The following is a 20,072-nucleotide window of genomic DNA, read 5'->3' as shown; positions in this document are numbered from 1 at the left end:
AGTGTAGTGCACAGAGAGCCCTGACTTCATGGAACACAAATGAAAACCACTGGCCTAGTCCTGAGGTTCTCAGACAAATTTTTTTATGTTCTGCACATGGAACAATGGAATGTGAGCTGAATAATAAGGCTATGGTTGGATACATGGATTTTCAGTTAGCTGAACAGTTAAAAATGTCTCTTCAAATGATAAGATCAGGTTTAATCTAATTAAAATGATGTGTTGATTGCTCTCTGTATGCCATGTCCAGCACTAAAAAGGATTCTTGCCTTACAGATATTATCAAGTGTTGATTTATATAATATTGCAAACCGGACCTGGTTTTTGTTTGGCTGCATGATTTTGTTTGTTTTTTACTTACTACCAGCTTAATATGAACAAACAAACGGATCAAGTTCCTAAAATCTACATTGGCTTTAGTTTATACCCACACATAGGACACCTCCAATTTGGAACAGGATAACGTATTGTTCCTATATGCTGGACAGATCCCATTTGGAGTACCATATCTAGATCAGGTACCATATTTTGAGATGAACATAAATAAACAGCACTATATCCAGAGGAGGGTAATCTAGGCAATAAAGTGTCTGAAAACCATGCCCTAGGAGGATTAGTGAAAAGATCTAGGGATGTTAATCCTATAGAAAAAAACACATGGAGCCCATATAACCTATTGTCAAACAGTTTGAAGAATAGGGACCAGATTTAGTTGGTGTGCCTAGAGGGCAGAATTAGTGTCAAAAGGTATAACTAGATGGTAGCAAGTTGGTCAACAGAAAGAACAGCTTTCTAACAATGAAAGCTGCATAAATGCAAGGGATCTCTAAAAAAAAGCAGCATGCTCTGAATCACCAGATATGTGCAGTAAGAGGCTGGATAGACAAATATGGATTTGGATTTGTCTATCAAAATACATGTAGGTATGTATTTGATTGCAGGAATTCCTGTTTTCGTGCTATGAGTTGGACAGGTGGCCTAATCACTAAGGTCTCTGGTAAACAAAAGAAAAACCTTCATACCATTTGGATATTCAGTCAAATCTTCCAATATAATTCTTCAGCTCATTAGCTATTAATTGTAGGTGGCAAATTGGAACCAATTTAATTATGCCCTTGAAGAACCAGGAATTTCTGGTAGTTTTGTCACCATATAAGAATTTTAACAACCAGAATTTTCAGAGTGCTTGGCTTACATATCATCTCAAAAGTCACCAGAAAGAATAATGATATCAATATATAAGACACATAAACTTTTCATACATTTCTTTATCTTCCCTTCTAGCTTAGACAGAGTTTCCTTTAGCGGTGGCTAATAAGCCAAATAGTGTGCTGGGAAATATCTAACAACTGGATCTTTCTCTTTAAAAATAGGTTCTAACTTATTGTACATGTCAATTCCCATGTCAATTCCCATACTCCCCATCATGGCAGATGTTAAGCTACCACGGGGGAGAGGTGTGATGTGCCCAATCCACTTTAGTGATCATCTTTTGCAAGTTGGCTCTAGCACACCATACGAGGCACCCAACATTTTAGTCAGGGGAATCAGTTCAATTGATTTCAAACTAGAAGATCAATGTTTATTGCCCAGGAATCATGTAAAGATTTGATTAGATATGCTTAATTGTTCCATTTAAATTAAAATACCTGAAATATTTTGAAAGAACATATTCTTAAATGTACTGCATTTGCCCAGGGCTGAGCGCCAATCTCCCAGTCGCCATCTCGTAGGCTAGGCATATTGTCTCTGTACTTATCAAAATAGGTTGTGCATATGACATAGCAAGTATTTGGAATATTCAAGTTTTCCATTTGGTGTTGAAACAGGCCTCCATTTGGGAATGTATTCAGGAAGCAAAGGCAGTAAGTATGCTCTTGAGTTATCTCTATGGTGTTTCATAGAGAAGCTCTGTAGGAACAAGTGGAGTTAAAAAGTACCATGACCAGGACACTCTGACTCATCTAATAACAAATTGTAGTATGAGGAAATAACTTAGAAAACACAACCAAAAACTTGGTAACTGTAGGTTTGAGATAAGAGTCTGTGTCTACCATCTTTCACCAACCCCCAATCCTTTCTATCTCCTGGGGCACTTAGGATCTTTACCTGAAGGTTAGCTAAACCACAGGACTGATGTAGGGATATATGGGGCAGGGATGGGGCGAAGGAGAAGAATTGTAGTGTTTCATGGGTCAGTCACTAAATGAATAAAACACAGTCATAAATGTAGGATTTGGGGTGAAGGAGATTTAGATAGAGAGTTTTAAAAGGTTGATGAAAAAAGGAAGAATTACCATCTGGCAATTCTTTTTATGAGGAAAGAGATACAAAAAATTAAGCATTCTTCAAGGAATACATGACCCAGAAATTGAGAGACGTGGGAAGCCACTGGAAATAGTAGCAAAGTGGATATAGTCTTGATCTCAGAAAGGAGAGGAAGAACAATCCGGTGGAAAAACCATTGAGGAAGAGAGGCCAGTCAAAGCTGTGAAAGCTAAATTAAATTTCCCAGAACAAGGTAGTAGAGTCCAGTAAGATATAATCCAGAGACAACTGGAATGCCAAGACTCTTTGAAATGTTCAAATGGCTGCCTAATGCATTTTACAGATACATGTGAAATGGGAATAAAGGCTAATGTAATTGTTCAACAGTGTGGTGCAGATGATGAAATCTAAGCACTTAATTTGGGAAAGAATATGATATTAAGATGACTGCATGGATTACTGTGACGAGTATGACATGTTTGAATGATCCTGACAGAGAAAAAGAAATGTGCTCTGTAATTTAGACATCTAAAGGTAGTTATTTCTTCCAGGAACATGCATTTTATTCAATCAGCTTTCTTTGTTAGTTGTTTTTAGACAATGTTTGGACCAACATAACCAACAAAAAGGATACACTTGAATCCCCAAAATAAAATTAGATTTATTCTACAAATCTAATTGTATACCTTATTTCTCAATATAACCTCTCATAATTGGATTAGAGATGAGTTATTAAGTAAGAAGAATTTTACAATGAAAAACTAATTTTCACTCTTAATTTGTTCTCAAAATACTATAAGGAAACATTAAGAAGTGTGAGTGTTTCTTTTGACTAATTCTCCACTCCTAGGCCCCAATGGAAGAGGTGCCATGATATACATTGGGTTCTCTGTTTGGAACCCAGAGAGACACCCTGGAAAGACACAGAGGCACAGTGGAAAGAAAAACTTCTCTTTATTGCTTTGGAGCTGTTGGTTCTCAAATAAGTAGGAGAGAAACTACTCAGTTCCAAGTCCAATGAGTTTCCCGTGGTGTTTTATCTGGTCTCCAAAATGAGGGCTTTGGAAAGTGTTTGTCTCCTCAGATGCTGCCTTCTCTCTACTTACTCAATAGGCAGCTCACTGCCTCTCACAGAGGTCCGCCTCCAGGCAAAACCGAAGTAGCAAAGCTTGTGTTTAGCAATCCTGGCTTTCCTCTTTGGACCCCTTTCTGTGCCAGTGACCTTCCTGCTGCCCCAATGAAAATAATAAAACCAATTTAGCTACATTTGTTTTGCTACTTACCTCGGAGGAATTTCTATTTCAAAACAAACGTTATTAATATTAAAAGTGAAATTTCAAGCATCAGAGTAAAATTTTTGGACAGCTAATGTTTTGGATAGCTAATTTTAGATGTTGGATAGCTAAACCTTACACTAGTAGAGTCGGTGTTATTTCAAAAACCATAAACGTCAATATGCTAGAGGAATTACAATGAAAATATACAAGTTTTCCTCCATTAATTCTTCTTTGTTTTTTTGTTTTTTTAGCAAACTGGTCCACCTTGCTGTGATCTTTTATTAGGTTCATGTGATGCATGTTTCTGAATACTTTCAGTACAGTGAGGCTGAGATCAGGAAATCTTACAATCCCATTATTGTTTGTGTTTGGTATTCATTTGGAAGAAGCTATGCTACCCAAATGCATTTTGTTTACGTCTTCACCAAAAGGAAAAGCTACATGTTTTCACTTCTCCACTTATCAATGATCAACCAAGACATGACATCCACTCAGATGATGGCCTCTCCAGCTTCCAGCACAAAGCACAATGGAAAAAAAGAATCGATAATAGAATGTTCTTTTTGCTTCTTTGCTTCTTCAGCTTGTTAAAAGAAAAGGCATAGAAGTAGCTGAATACAAATTACGGTATCAGAATATATCATCGCCTGTCATGGCAGAAAGTTTCTGCAGTTGTGTGGCGCCCCAATATTCATCACATGTACAGTGTGTTTCAAAGTTCACAATAAATCTTTTGTTTTTCAGACAGAATTATAGTCCCCCAGCTGTTAAAAGCCACTACACACAGTACTAAACCTTAGAAAGGTACGACTCCCTATAGGTACACAGATTGTCTTTCCCAAGGCCTAAAGGGGATAATCAATTAGTTTTAGAAGAGGAAGTAACAAGATAATATAACCAGTTTTCTGTCGAGTGAGCCAGCTATATAATATCTTTGTGCTTCTTTTACTTTAGTTTTACACACAGTCTCATAATTTATATTCCACTGGGTCTTTGCCAGGATTAAACTAAATAATGTTGATAAAATACCCAGCAAATAAAAATCACTCAATGAATGGCAGCCATTACTATTGTTCCGCCAACATCTGAGTTTGGAGAATGACTTCACTCCTTGGGTGAGGGGTAGAGTTGGTTTGCAGTGGGTTAGAAAAGCAGAGGGTATATTTCTGAAGCAAATCTGAAAATTATTATTAGTTTAAGCTACATGCAAAGCAGTCATGAACAACAACAATAATAAAGGATTGCTACCCAAAAAATCTTAAGGAATTGTCAATGAAATCTGGCAAAAATACCTCCAAAGGAAACATGAGACATGCTCTCCGCTGATTATACCCAGCTTAATTTAAGTGACTGCCTTCTTGTGCAGTTGGGAAGAAGGCGCATGCATAAATTGCAAAATACATAAAAACAAAGTGTTTTAAACATACATCACACCTCTGCTAACTAATGGCACAGGTAACAAAATACCTTATGGTGCTTCAGTAGTCAAAGAGTGAGCCTTTATGTTAAGTCTCTGGATTACCCGGGAAAATTTTTTTTTTGTCATTAGATAATGATGGGAGAGCATTTTCTATATATTGATAGGTTGATGGATCAATGCAAATATAAAAAATGCCCTTGGTCAATGAAAGAAGTTTTCTGAGCCATGTTTTCCTCCAATTAATCTCTAATGTGGCCGAACACTAGACACCTCCTGACAGATATCTCTTTCAGGGGTGGGGAATGTGTGGCCCTTGGGCTGTATAAGGACCAAGAAATCAATACCAGCTAACATCAAATGCCTCACCAAATTAGCCTGACTAAATATAGAAGGCTAACTTTTAAATTGATAATTTTGTATGGCCCGCAAATTCTGTTACAAATATCCAAATGGCCCTTGGCAGAAAAAAGGTTCCCCACCCAAAGCCTCTGAAAATCAGTATGTCTAAGAACTATCTCATTATCTGCCCCTTCAGCACACCCCCGGCCCCAACCTGCACCTCTTTCTAGATTCCTTGTCATATTTTTGCCATGGAGAAAGGTATTCTCATCCACAACTCACTTTCATAAACCAGAAATTCAGGAGTCATTCTTTTCCTTCCAAATCACCCATCATCAAGGATTGTTGATTTTTCTCTGAACTTCTCCCTCTGCCCATCTATTTCATCTCCCCTCTCATCAGTCTAATCTAGCTCACCATCTCCTTTCTCTTGGACTGTTGCCAATAGCCTCTGACCTAGTGTAACTCCCGTGCCTCCCCTCCCCCAACCCCCACCACAACAGGGCTGCCCCTACCCCCAAAATAGTCTCACATAGCACGAACCAGATCACATTATCCTGCCACCCCAACCCCATGCTGAAAACTGCTGGATGATTTTTGATGGCCTTAGGATGAAGAGAAAAAAAGGCTCTAACACGACCTACACAGTCCTGTCCCAACTCCTTCATGTCACCCCACTTTTCCGTCCCTGCTGCAGCCACACCCGCCGCCGCCCTGTGCTCACCGTTCCTCCCGCCCAGAGCGGCCCCAGGTCTTCCTGCCGCCTGAACCAACCTCGCCAACCCTTCGGCCCGCTGCCCACTCAGATTCAGTTCAGCTGCCGTTGCCCTCAGCAAAGCTGCTTTGACCTTTGACCACACCAGTTCCCGTGCTACGCTCACGGCACCTTGCGACTCTCCTTCAGAGCACTTCAGGAGGCCGTGCTTTAATTTTGTCTACTGATTAATATTTTTCTTCCCTATGAATATGTAAGTTCCGGGAGAAAAGGGACCATATCTACTTTTGATACCAGTTAGCCTAAGAACAAGCACAGGGTCAATGACCCAGAATTACTCAATAACATCCATTTACGGAATGAATCATGAATAACCAACGTCGGGTGAATTTTCCCCATTACTTTTAGCGAAGACACTATCCTGTTTTAGCTTTAAAAAAAAAATATATATTTTAAAAGCCTTAGCAGGCAGTCTGTTGCGTAAAATGCCCAGCTTGGCCCGTGAATATGACAATGGTAAGTCAACCACACTGAAGAAAGGACCCGGGGTGTTCGCAAAGGGCAAGTCCCAAACGCTGCTTACCTTGAGCTTCAAAGAGTTCAGTTTTTCCTCCCTGAGGTGCTCTCTCAGCATCTCGCGGTGGAGCCGCTCCTGCTCGCGGGCAAACTCGCCGAGCGTGTACTGGCGCACGCTGTTGTGCCGGCTGGACATGCCCAGCGTGCTGCCGCCCTGGCTGGGCACGCTGGTGAAGCCCTGCCTGCGCGTGAAGTAGTACACCGTGACGCAGCTGAAGCGCACATTCCTCGTCCGCAGCCGCTTCTCCCTCTTCAGGATGGAGGGGGCTGCAAGAGAAAGGAGGGTACAGTGAACCCCCTGGGCAGCAGCTCTACAGGGGGCGAAGACTCAGAAACGGCCCCCTGCATCTTCCATCAATCCTTTTTGGAGGGGAGACACGGAAACAGTCATCTCTCAGCACACATTTCGATTCCCTTTCTGAAATCTTTTTCTAGCTGTGGCGGGGTCGACTTTTAAGTCCTGTAAATAGCAGTAGTCGAAACAAACTTCTAGGAAAGTTGCCAGTAGTCTATGAATCAGTAGTAGAATTTAATTTCTTATTTCCCCAGACCTCGGAAGTTTGGCTTGTCTGCTTTACCCATGAATTGCATCGGGCTATAGTCAGAAAAGACACATACTACAAACCTTCATGCGATGGATCTTATTTTGATATCGAGGGCATTTCTGTTGTTCTAAGCCATTTGGCATTAAAAAAAAAAAGTGTCTATTTAATTATTTTTGAAAATTCCAAAATGCAATAAAAGTTTACAAAACAGGCATACTGGCATATTTAGCTATTTTTACAGTCTAAATCTAACAAGCTTTTATTTTATATGAATCTCACTAAATAGCATTGCAAACAGTGGGATTTTAATCTAAGTGTACATTGAGACAATTGAAAATGCCATGAGATATTTTATTATTAGTTACAGGGATGACAAGATGCACAGAGCACCCTGGAGGATTGAGATACACTCTGTAGTTGACAGAAAGTCACGTTATAACCAGGACCTTTTAGAATTGAAAGACGTGCTAGACATTGTCTAGCCCAGTCCTTTTATTTTATAGTGAAGTGACCCAGGCTTGCAGAATTTGAGTGATTTCTTTCAGCGTAGATAGTTAGTGGCAAAACTGATCTTAAACATAAAAGTTCCTAGTCTGGTGCAAGATTGCATGGCACTTCTCCATTGTGCATGGAAAGGCACAATGAACTGAAGAGAAGATATGGAATTATGTTGTTATGGGTTGAATTGTGCCTCACTACCCCCAATATATGTTGAAGTTCTAACCATCAACACCCTAGAATGTAACCTCTTCAGGGACTGGGGTCATTATAGAGGTAAACAAGTTAAGGTAAAGTCATTAGGGTGAGTCTTAATCCAATGAATGCTGTCCATATAAAAAGAGAACATTTGGACTCAGGCATGCACAGAGGGATGATGGAAAGATACAGGGAACCCAGCTAGTGTGGGTCAGTGGTTGAGCATCGACCCATGCATCAAAAGGTTGCAAGTTCGATTCCCGATCAGGGCACACGCCCAGGTTGTGGGCCAAATGCCCAGTGGGGGGCATGCAGGAGGTGGTCAGTTGATGTTCTCGCTCATCAATGTTTCCATCTCTCTCCATCTCCTTTCCTCTCTCTCTTTAAAGATACAAGGAGAAGCCTATATGAAGATGGATAGCAATGAGGATTATGCTGCCAAAGCCAAGGAGTGTCTGGGGCCACCAGAAACTGGAAAAGGCCAAGAAAAGTCTTTCCTTTACAGCTTTCAGAGGGAGCATGGCCTTGCCAATACCTTGATTTTGATCCTCTAATCTCCAGAACTTTGAGACAAGAAATTTCTGTTGTTCTATTACTGAGTCGAGGCACTTTGCTACAGCAGCCCTAGGAAATTAATGTGCATGCTCAAGTAGAAACACAGACAGGAAGAAACAATGAACTGAGAAGAAATCCTTGGATAGCAAAAAAAATAATATAAACTAACATTTATGGAGTGCTTCCCAAGTTCTGTATTATACAAATGAAGTATCTCATTTTCTCCTTACAACTCCCTGGGCTGATATTACCCAGGTCTCCATTTTGAGGAAATCAAGTCACCAAAGGTTAAATAATAACACGGCCAAGGTCATATAACCAGTGGTGAAGCTGGGATTCACCATTTCTGAGCCCAGGATTTTAAACATCATGTCACAGCAAGAGCTGAAGCCATCCAGGGAGTTACACATGGCTGAGAGATGTCAACCGCTACTGTCTTCAGAGATGACTTTGATTTGGAAGGCTGCATAAGCAGTGAAAAAACAACAACAACAACAAAAAACAAACTACAACATCACTTTAGTTTATATAAGAATCTTCTCCCAAGTGGGTTCACGTTATTTTGTCTCGTTCCTCTACCTTACCTCATAAAATAGTTAAGCCAAATACAGAGGCTGCTATGATTAATCTCATTTTATAGATTTATTGATTCAACGAGCATTAACCAAGGGCCTACTATGTGCCAGGCACTTTCTAGATGACTGGATACATTGGTGAATAAACCAGATGATGATTCCTGTCCAGGAAACGTGCACTTCCAGGGATGAGCTCAGATGGAATGAGCAGACTCAGAAGGATACAGAGGAAGAGAAATAGGCCATCTGAGCAAGAATTGAGCTCTCCCAGCTTCCCCTACTCCCTTCTGCTTGTCCAGAGGAGCTTGTCAGAAAGCAAATGCTTTCAAGCACGTACATAAATTTCCCATTTATTTTTGTGCATGTTCACTGCAACATATACTCCTGGCTGCAGAGACAATGTTCGACTTTGATTTAAAAGCTCTGATCTGTTTCATAACTGTATGTTTAAATCATCTCAAAAAAGGGAAGAATTTGTAAAAACGCAAAAGATTACCATAGAAAGCAAAATTCAACAATCTGCCTAGTAATCTGACAACCTCATCTGTCACCCTTACAGCAGGCCAGTGCTTCAGAAGATTTTGGGGTGATAATCTTCAACCTTTTTTACCCTTGATATCATAAAAATGATGCCCTTAAGCCATTCTCTTTAAGGCCATCCATTTACAGATAAGAAAAAATGAATGTGCTAATTTAATATTATTATTATAAGCATCCCTGACAATTTCATTACTTATTTCTTCTTAGACAATTCATGGTACTCTAGACAAATTTCCTTCTTAAAACTTTATTTAGAGCTTGTACCTGTATTTTTAGATTCTAAGAACTCTTCAAACCTCTGCATTAATGTATTGCACCACTGTTTTCTAAAAAAAAAAAAAAAAAAAAAAAAACTAAACAGATTACCCTTTCCCAAAAAGTCAGTTTAAAGAGGATTTTCTGATAGAGAGCAGGGGCCCTTCACCTGGGTTCTTGGCATTGCTAACATTGTTAAATTGCACTAGGATTAGTGCTGCTTCTGGTCCCAGCAGCATTTGCAAGTCAAATCTGCATTTAGGCTGGTTTTAGCATTTGCATATTATAAATAACACTGCAAAAAGAATGATTGAGAAGCCTACAAAGTATGTTTAAGAGGGAGGCTTTGAAATACTATAAGATTAGCTTTATGAGGGATATTTTAAGTGTGGGTTTCCTGGATTTAGGAGCCACCCACGTCCCTCTGCGGATTGAATTGGTGCACCAGAATGGGCTTTTATGGGCTATCTCCTTCCTGCAGGCTCCACTTTGACTAACAACACAAAATGAAGTCATAAAAAGAGAGTTTGTGTTCTTCGAGCCTGGGAAAAACAGACAAATTCACTCAACACATCTGCCCTAGGGAATCTGAACCCCCCACCCCCACATACCTACCTGGTAATCTGGGCCCTTTGCAGAATGATTGAACTCAACTTTGTGTCTCTCCCAGAGTTTAGTGTTCAGTTTACTACAGTGAGGTCAAGAGCAAGAAAAAGGCAGGAGAGAAGTCATCTGTCATTACTGCTTTAAAAAATAATTAGTCTGTTTTCATGTACAAGACGACATTTGTGGTGTCTCTCAGCCCCTTTTCTTTGATCCAGTTCACAGTTACCACCCTGAAGCAGAAGGGTCCAAATGCAACAGGACTGCAGACACTGCCCAGGACACAGCGCTTGGGGCCACCATTGGGGTTACCACAGCAGGGCACACTTGTGTCGCTGTAAAATGATCACATATTATGAAGATAATGTTGAGCTTTATAAATTAAAAAAATAAAGAGCACAGAGTGACTGACATTAACTACCAGCAGAAGTTATTCTTTCTAAACAATGCTTTAGAAGTGAATGGAAAAGAAAATTGGGAAACACTTACAGTGCCAGAGTAAGACTAATTAGATAAAATAAAATACTCTGTATAATAAATTATACAAGTTCATGGAGAGAGTGGATTAAAAATGGAAGTCAAGACTAAAAATGGGGTAGTGTGTTTCAGGACCATCGGGGGGAGCCAGTATTCTAGTGAGACCGATATTCAGAATATTTTCATCTCACAGAGGAGACAAGTATACCAGAGCATCAGAGATGAATCACAGCAGTCTCTAATAAAATTCAACTGACTTTGCTCCACTTCCACACTCATAAACCGACCTGTTCATATAAATTGGAATACACCTTCAAGTCAATAAGACTAATGAGTTGGTGCATCAATTTTATTTCTTACTGAAAGTAATTTGTTTCAAATTTATACTTTAGCCATTAGTGCATGTGGTTAGTGTGCATCATGCCATCTGAAATTGCCTTCTCTGCACAGAGCCTATCATGGATAGGCCTGTGAAGTTGAAGACCAGATTCAGACCACTGATTCCATCATAGCGCAGCCACCCTGGAGCTGATACTGGCACAGCCAGCCAGTCACCCTCTCAACGCAGACTGGTTCCTTTCTGCACCAACAACTATCAGCAAAGCCCTGGTATAGCTGGAAAAGCAGAAAGCAGTAAACAGAGATAAGTACTTTGGCACTAAATTTGGCACACGCAACTTGAAATTTCATGGTCCCATCTGATGCAAACAAAAGGTAAATCATGGAAAATATTAATTCTACTATTTGGATCTAACATCACTAGTACACTTCTCTCTCCTATGCACTATGCTCAAAAGGAAAACATCAGATAATTTGTAAGTTTATATTTTGAGTTTATTTTTCATTTATCTGAGGGAAATTTAGTAGATGCAAAGAGAGATTGCTGAAATTAAACTTGTTTATCTTGGTAAACCCAGAGCAATTAAAACATACAGATCAAATTAATCAGGGGCTCTGAAAGTGTGCAGGTTACTTTTTACCTTTTGAAGAACAAGTCAAGATCAAATCAGATGTATGAAGTCAGGAAGCCTAGCTTACAAACAAAAATCCAGTCTCATCAGGAAATAGTTTATACTATAAAAATTAGCCTACTAGATATGAAATCAATTTTCAATGGTTAAAGTTATTAAGATTTTTTTTTAAGTCCTAATCTTTACAAATGACTTCTGCAAATTTCTTGTGATCATATGCTCACATTTTTATCCATCTTGGCATGATTGTCAAGGTTGGCCCCTCTTGATGAGAGTATCATCCACTTGGTCTTAAATCTTAATCATAAGTAAGGAGTAAAAATTGATCTAGCAACCAAGAAATAGAGGAATGATTCCTTTGAACATAAAGTCTAGTTTGCTATCAAAAGCAGTTCATCCTTGATTCCTTGAAGTTACATCCTCAAGTTTCCTGAATAGAGTTGCCCCAGTTGGGTCCTTTGTTATTTTGCTCAAGCAAGGCATTTAGGGCAGTTGTAAATCATTCAAGTGGGAGACACTACAAAAGACTGAGACTCTTGGGGCCTGGGTGAATGAGTGGCAAAATGAAAGTAAAGCCTAATAGGAAATATTTTCTTTCCAACCATGCACAAAATCCGTATTACCTAAAGTATGTAAAGTGATCTATTACATTACTTCATACTCGGTGAGGCATTTTATATTCAGTTATGAAGGTATAAAACACACAAAGAGTCACAAACAAAAGAGCCTCTCCCAAATGCTGGACATGTTATGGGTAATGTTGCACATATCCGGTATTTAGGAATTAAAGTGCTTTGCATTTCCAAAAAGAGACTGAGACAGAGTGAGCAAATGCAAGAAAATGTTGGAATCCACCAGATAGACAACAAACCAAGAACATTTCTTTTCTTCTCCTACTGCCCCTATTACCATGAAAGTAGCAAAGAAAAACAGGTCCCACCTATAGTGATACTTGTGATGTCAAGTCCACATTTGTATTTGTTCCCTGTGGCGTGAATGACAGCTCTAAATGCTTTAAAAACTGTAGCTCCTCAGCCCCTAAATGCCACTCTTCCCATCTCAGACCAACCAACCAACCTATGGACTAGCCAGTAAAGAGCAAGTAGATGGAACCATGTAAAATACGATAAACATACATTAGTACCAGTCATCATTCTGATTTCAGTCCTTCTGTAGAGGAGGAATAGTTTTATAATTCACAGACAAAATTAGGTACTTTAACCATTTAACTGTATTTTCCATTCTAATATTACATTCAAAATATTCACGAGTTGCCCTCAAGGTTAATAACATCTTTTGTGCATTGCAGCTTCTGAGTGAAATAATTTAAGAGGAGACCCTTTTGTGTAGGTCATTAATGTATAAAAACAACAACAAAAATAAAACCGCCTCATATAAGAATATGTGAAATAGTAAGTGTTCTATCAAGAGATGTACAAATAATGCCTATGCATTTAAACAAAAATATTAGCAAGAATAGAATAACATAAAAGGACGTTATGTTATTTTATGGATGGATGACTTGAGGCTGGATGACTAAAGCTTTGTTTTGGATCATAAACATGCATGTCACGTCGTCATCCATGCAGTCTGTCGGCTACATGCACACAAGCAAGTGAGAAACCTGCACGGAGGGACCAGCTCTCTCCGAGCCTCTCAGCTACAACACAGCAGCCGCAAGCCGACTTTGACGTTCGAGGGGTAGCTTAATAGCATAATCTTCTATTTGCAATTTTGAGCCTGAAAAAAGCAAGGTTTACCTCCAGGATTCTGATGTACATTTAGAAAGCTGCACATAAAAATTAAGTGTAAAGGTTGACCTCCAGCTTTGATGGCATAAATAATTAAAGTGATTAATTCACAAAGAGTCATCATTTTTCAGAATTAACTATTTTTCATCCACATATTTCACTTATTAAAGGTGCTCCTTGCACTTTCTAATTCTTGTAAGTAATCTTAAAAAAAAGAGGAGAGTAAAGGGGATCATTTTTTCCTCATACTTGTCAGTACACAAGGAATAAATACTATATTTTCACCTTATGCAATGAAATGGAAAAATTAAAAAAGCAAAAGTTAGAAAAAGAAAACATGTTCTCTTTTATATATAATCTTAATATGTAATTGACTTAGCACCGATCCTCCCCCCTTCCATTAAACTGACATCCCCATGAAAATGTGCTGTGCCTGCAGGATGTCCTAGCCATCAACATAAAACGCAAATCACATGGGGGAGGGTGAATTGTTAAACTGAAACACATTTCGATTAAACCATAGATTAAAATAGTGCCACTAACTGAGCGATCTACTAATTTTCATTCTAATTTTCCTTTTGCTGCAATTCATCCATCAAATTTATAGTACTAGGCATCATGAATGTTGGTGCGCCGATGCTATGTTTGACATGCAGTCTTCTTTCAGGCTTCATTTTACATGATACGTCACTTAAGTAAAGTTTATACATTAAGATCCTTGAGCAAAATATTTGAAACACAATGTAATATTAAAGTAGTTGCTAAACTTAGGCCTTGCATTCTAATCAGTTCTGCCCAAAGAAGACTGGAGGCTGGGAATGTTTTCTCCTGTTCCATATACTCAGCTATCCACCTGACATGATTACTGGTAAAACCATTTTACAGAATTTTGATCAGTGTTACCAGCTCTTTTCTCTTTTCACATTATGTGCATTTCTTTAGACAACATTCAACTTTTCCAAGCAATCTTTAAGTTTTCCACAGAATCATTGTTAATATTTACATATGGAACATATGTAATTATTGAGATATTTTTTAATTGTATCCTTATTTTTTTAAATGCTTTTTTATTGTAAGCTTATCATGCTACTAATAATTAATTGGAAAAATATTGTTCTGTCTTGATACTGGGCACATGATGAATTGTGAAATAATAGAACCAATTAAAAATCTGAAGTCTAGTACTAGCTAAGATCCATTATACAGATTACAGTAATGAACATCTGCATTTCTCAGTTCCTGCACTAATATTTCAGAATTATGTTTATCTACCTCACAGGAATATTATCAGAAATAATTACCTTTGTAAAATGTCTTAAGAATCACAGATGGAAAGCACTACATATGCCGAGTACTATCTTGATGATGCTGTTAAACCCAATAAAAAGCGTGAGAAAATAAGTACCACCTACTTCCCAGCTTGTTTCCTTAATCTCTCATATGTGCAATTAAACTCTAAAACTTCATGTTAAAGAAACACATTTCACTGCTACTAAAGTAACAGCTATTTCCAAAATATAAAAGCCTATACTCTCATATTATTAAAATCTCTACGTGGATATCATCTTAAGACCATACCATTTCTTATTGGGGAAAAGGTAGTCGTTACCAAACATAAATAGTCGCAGTTCTGGCTGCAGTCCAAGGTGTAAGCACTTTCCTCTGCTGTCTCAGCAATTCTCCTGATGTCAAAGACACATTAAAATAAATGGGAACCATATGGCTCCGCAGCAGAATACCCGAGCTCTTACAACCGAGAGGGCAGTGCAATTCATTACCACCATCGGAGAAATATTTGAGGGACATGGAACATCTCAATGCAAAATAAAGCTGCATGAGGCAGGCCGTTTGATTAAACGTCTCACACAATGACAGAAGGAGACATTTGCTATTCTTCAGCCCTACCAAACTGTTTTGCTGCTTTTCACATTTTCTCCATACCACCAGGAGCCTTTCCTGTTAGGAGGATTAAACAGCACTTTCCACCTGCTCAATGACTTCCCCACACAGTATTTCATCTGGTGCAACAATATAGCCCATCAAGCCCAATATATCATAATAATCTGGGTCAGAACATGACTTAACCACAACGGCAACAAATACAAAATCCTCAACAATAAAAGCAACAAAACTCTTCTAAGATCAAGTCATCCTGGAGAGCAACATCAGGTCAAAGATTATGCATTTGCACTTTGAACATTACCAGGAAGGATGCACTCTGGAAGCTTGATTTCTCCTCTTATCCTTAAGCTTAAAACACTTTGGTATATTTACCCCAAATAAAAATACATTACAAAAATACATTGATAAAACATCAAAGGAAGAGATTAATCAATGCTGTATCATTGGCTCCATATGCCAGAAATGCTAAATTTTAAAAAGGGATCCAGGGCTGCAGTTGGGATTAAAGCAGAGGTGAGGAGGTGGGGGGCGGGGGGGCTTGGTTTACTTAGGTACCTTCTGTTTGCTGGCTGTCAAAATAATTTGGGCATCAAATAATCAATGAATATTCAATAAATAATCAAAACAGAAAAGACACATTTTTTTCTATGATTTTTCTATAAACATACCTATTTTTTGGTTAACCATATGCTTAGTCTTCATACTACTTCTTATTGCCTATTTAATACTCTTTAAAACTGTAAATAAAGAAACTGCTTATACACAATGTCTAGTTTAGAATTGTTAGCAAGTAGGTACTAGAAAAATAAAATTGAGACTCAGCTCAAATGTCAACTCCAGAAAGGCTTTCATAGAAGAACCCTTAGGATACGGTGAGTGCTCCATCTACACATTTCCAGGGCATCCCTGCCTTGATATTGATGACATTAGTGTGTGTCTCTCCTACACGCGTAATCAATCAAGACGTAGGGTTGAGGACTGCATCTCACTCCTTGGGGAACACTCAGCAAATGGTATTCTGCTGGGCACCTAGGACTCACTCAATGAGAGTTTGCCTAAATGCCATGAATGAATATATGAACTATGGGCTAAATCAGTAAATATTTACATTTCCTAAATATACTTTTCTTAATTTTAAATGATGACATTTGACAGCTTTCCCCTGCAGCCTCATGGTCAACATATCTTCCTTCCTCACTAATTTCTAGATGATATAATTTCCTGGGGTATTTTTCAATGAAGGAAAAAAAGTATTAAAGAGAGGACACATCACCCTCATCGCTAGAGGGCACACATAACTTTTTTATTAGAAACATTTGAAATGTGCTGTATTTTACATACCAAAAGATCTAACATAACAAACCAACCATGGCATCATAATAAACCTCTAAACAGTCCATCAATAATGAGCTTGTAAACCCATCTCTAAAAACCAAGCAGTTACCTGGAGAAATCTGCTGATAAAATATCGCTAATTGGTATTGACTGACAGCAAAAACAAGACTGAAATCTTGCCTTTAGCAATCCAGTGGTGATAGATCTACAGAATGATTCTGTCTCTTACTATTTAAATTGTCATCTTTGCCTTAGAGCAGTGACTGTCCTGTAAAAATAAAATCATATTGCTCAAGGTTTATGAATTTCCTATGAAATGTCACCGACAAGCGTGCTCTGTGACAGATGATTTTCTCCTTTGGTGGTGGTGGTGCTGAGACATCAGAAAAAGGCCCAGGTGATGAGACCCTGAGACAAGGTGCAGAAATAAGCAAGGAGGAGTTTTGTTGTTAATCCTCACCTGAGGATATTTTTCCATTGATGTTTAGATAGAGTAGAAGGGAAGAGGGGAGAGAGAGAGAGAGAGAGAGAGAGAGAGAGAGAGAGAGAGAGAGAGATGTGAGAGAGATGTTGACCAGTTGCCTCCTGCATGACACCCACTGGGGCTGGGTATCAAACCTGCAACCAAGGCACATGCCCTTGACTAGGAATCGAACCCACTACCCTTTGGTTCTCAAGCCAATGCTCTAATGACTGAGCAAAAACAGCCAGGGCAGCAAGGAGGATTTAAAATTCTTCTTGAAATATGAAAGCAGGATAGAACAATGTGGGCTGGAATGAAAACTGAATGAAGGCACAGATTTGTCATGTCTGGGACTGAATTTACCCTCAAGCTAAAAAGTTGTTCTGTTAATGTTTCATGGATGAGGACAAAAGACATGAGACTCCTGGGTCAGAACAAACTGCTTTATTATTCCTAGCATATCAAGCGTTATAAACATCATGTATCTGTCGGTATTTCTTGTTCCCCAAATTCTACAGGGGCAACGTGTTTGGGGGGCGGGACAGATAGATACTACACACACAATAGGTTTGCATTATACCAAAAGCCTAATACAAAAGGCCTGAAACCACTGTTTTTCAGTGAGCAAGTAAGCAAGCCTGTTTTTGTCCCAGAAGGAGACATTACCTCATCCCTCAAGGTCCCTTGCTGCAAACACAACCCTGAGAACTGGCTCAGGTAAAGAGGGGTTAGGTCAGTGCATTTTTGGTGGCCTCAGAAAGACACACAGGGATGCGAAATCCCATGGAGGAGTATCTCCCAACAGAAGTATTATTTATTTTGTACATTCATACATCTCAGGAACCTGGATAGTATGTCATAGAGTAGATATTCAATATGTAATTGTTTTATAAATGAGTGGGGTTTATTGATATGTTCTTACTCTTATTAAACACTATAATTCTTGTAAAATGCTAATTTCATAAGCACACATAGATATAACTATCATTTAGTGTGTGAAAGCAATGTTCAAAAAACAATCTTTTCTTAAAAAGAGCCTACAAACTACAACAGTTCCTGAAGAACGCTTAATGAGGTATTTTTATGACTGTGAGGCATAGCATTTTCCTCTAGGTCTCTTCATAGCTCATGGATATTTCCCTTCGCAAACATGTTGCCAAAAGAGAAAATCAATCCAAAGACCTTTGAGATGATCTGGCAGTTCCAAGGAGTGGTATCAGCCACAGCTCTCCTATCACATCTGTGATCTGTGAATATTTTCCCCACTCAGGTACCTCCTGGATACACAGAAAGAGTCCCAAAGGATCTATGTTTGCCCTTTTCCAGGCTACTCTTGTGATATATGGGTTATTTGTTACAAAAAATATTTTTTCCAAAGCCAAAGTAACCCCAGGTTTGGACTATATAAAGTAGAAGGGTTTCTTTTCCTTTTTATCCCTACATTTAAGGAGTTTATATTCCCTGGGACAAGAGGAAAACATAAGCAGAATAATGAGTATGCTGTATTTTGCAAAAGCAGGATTCAACTTCTTTTACCTTGAAGAGTATCACTTCTCAAGATTTCTGTTTCATTTACCATCTGAAGCAAACTCAAGTTCTGCTCCCAGCAGTGTCCATTGACCAGTTCCTCTGGCCTCCCTCTCAGGCACACAGTCTTCAGTGGCTCTCCATTTGACTGGTAAGTGACTTACACAAGCAAAATATTCATCTCTGACCCCTGACTGAGACCAATTTACTCACCAAAGAGACTCTTGGACTTTAGAGTTGGAAAAAGGAAAAAAGTGAGAAACAGAATCAATTTAGGGTAGACTAGGCCTTGGCCCCCAGACTTCTGGCCCCTGATAAATAATTCAATGGAACTAATACAGGATGTTGAGTATGTGAATAATATTGGGAGAGTTAAGGGACTGTTATGGATGGAATTACTTTTCTTCAGAAGTTACCCTTTTTCTTTAGTATGGCGCTGGAATGCAGACAGACTGGAGGAGGCCACAGGTACCTTTGAGAAAAGAACTCTTTAGGGAGGGGAGGTGCCATGACCAGGGTAGATCCAGGGTACTGGGCAAAGATAAACTAGGACTTGGTGAACTATTTTTGTGGTCTAGTTTAAAACCGCATAGAATCTATTACTACAGCAATACATTTCCATAATTTATACATAACATAAAGATATTGGTATGCATGCTAATTTTAATGATAGAGGTGTGTGGTCACAAAAGTTTGGAAAGCTACTAGTACACAGAAGTGAGACTGGGTAAAAGACACATTTGGATCATTTTAAAGTATTGCTTTTATGAGTGAAGTTTTATTTGTATGTTTACTATGTGCCAGTGACCTTTCTTAGGTATTCATTTATTGAATCCTCGCATCAACACAATCATGGTGTGAATAGGTAGAACTGTACCAATTTTATAAATGAAACTGAGGTCCAGAGAGGTGAAGTCATTTATCAAAATCTCACAGCTGGTATCAGAGCAGCCTGATTTGAATGCAGACAGCGTCAGTCCGTAGCTCAAAGCATTCATCTTGACAACATACTGCCTCCCTGTCTTAGTTGTGGAATGGTCTAACACGCTTTCTGCCTCCTTCTTGTATTCCACGAGCACCCTAACACAATCTAGACTGGGGGCAGCGATAGTCTAGCTGCACTATTAAAACAGGAGGGAAGAAAGCAAGCTGCCTGATTCTTAGAAGCAGCATAAGAAACCGCCGACAGGCTCTGCTGTTTCATTACCAGACCGCGCGGGGCCTGGAGCTATCAATCCTCAAAACACAGGCTTGGAGTCAGACACACCAGAAGGTTCATTGC

The 20,072-nt window shown here is 39.0% G+C and overlaps 1 protein-coding gene across 1 annotated transcript in view; it reads right to left on the bottom strand.

Moving 5' to 3' along the window:
• CSRNP3 (cysteine and serine rich nuclear protein 3) overlaps positions 1-20,072 on the bottom strand; it is an 87,363-nt gene that overhangs the window by 11,665 nt on the left and 55,626 nt on the right. The window contains exon 3 of the mRNA XM_036254604.1: positions 6,603-6,862. Within this exon, the coding sequence (XP_036110497.1) occupies positions 6,603-6,862 (260 nt within the window). The remainder of the gene's footprint in view (positions 1-6,602; positions 6,863-20,072) is intronic.

The sequence above is a fragment of the Molossus molossus genome, unplaced genomic scaffold, assembly GCF_014108415.1.
Source record: "Molossus molossus isolate mMolMol1 unplaced genomic scaffold, mMolMol1.p scaffold_m16_p_11, whole genome shotgun sequence".
Taxonomy (NCBI): domain Eukaryota; kingdom Metazoa; phylum Chordata; class Mammalia; order Chiroptera; family Molossidae; genus Molossus; species Molossus molossus.
The sequence above is the reverse complement of the archived record's forward strand: the minus strand, read 5'-3'. Positions and strand labels throughout refer to the sequence as shown.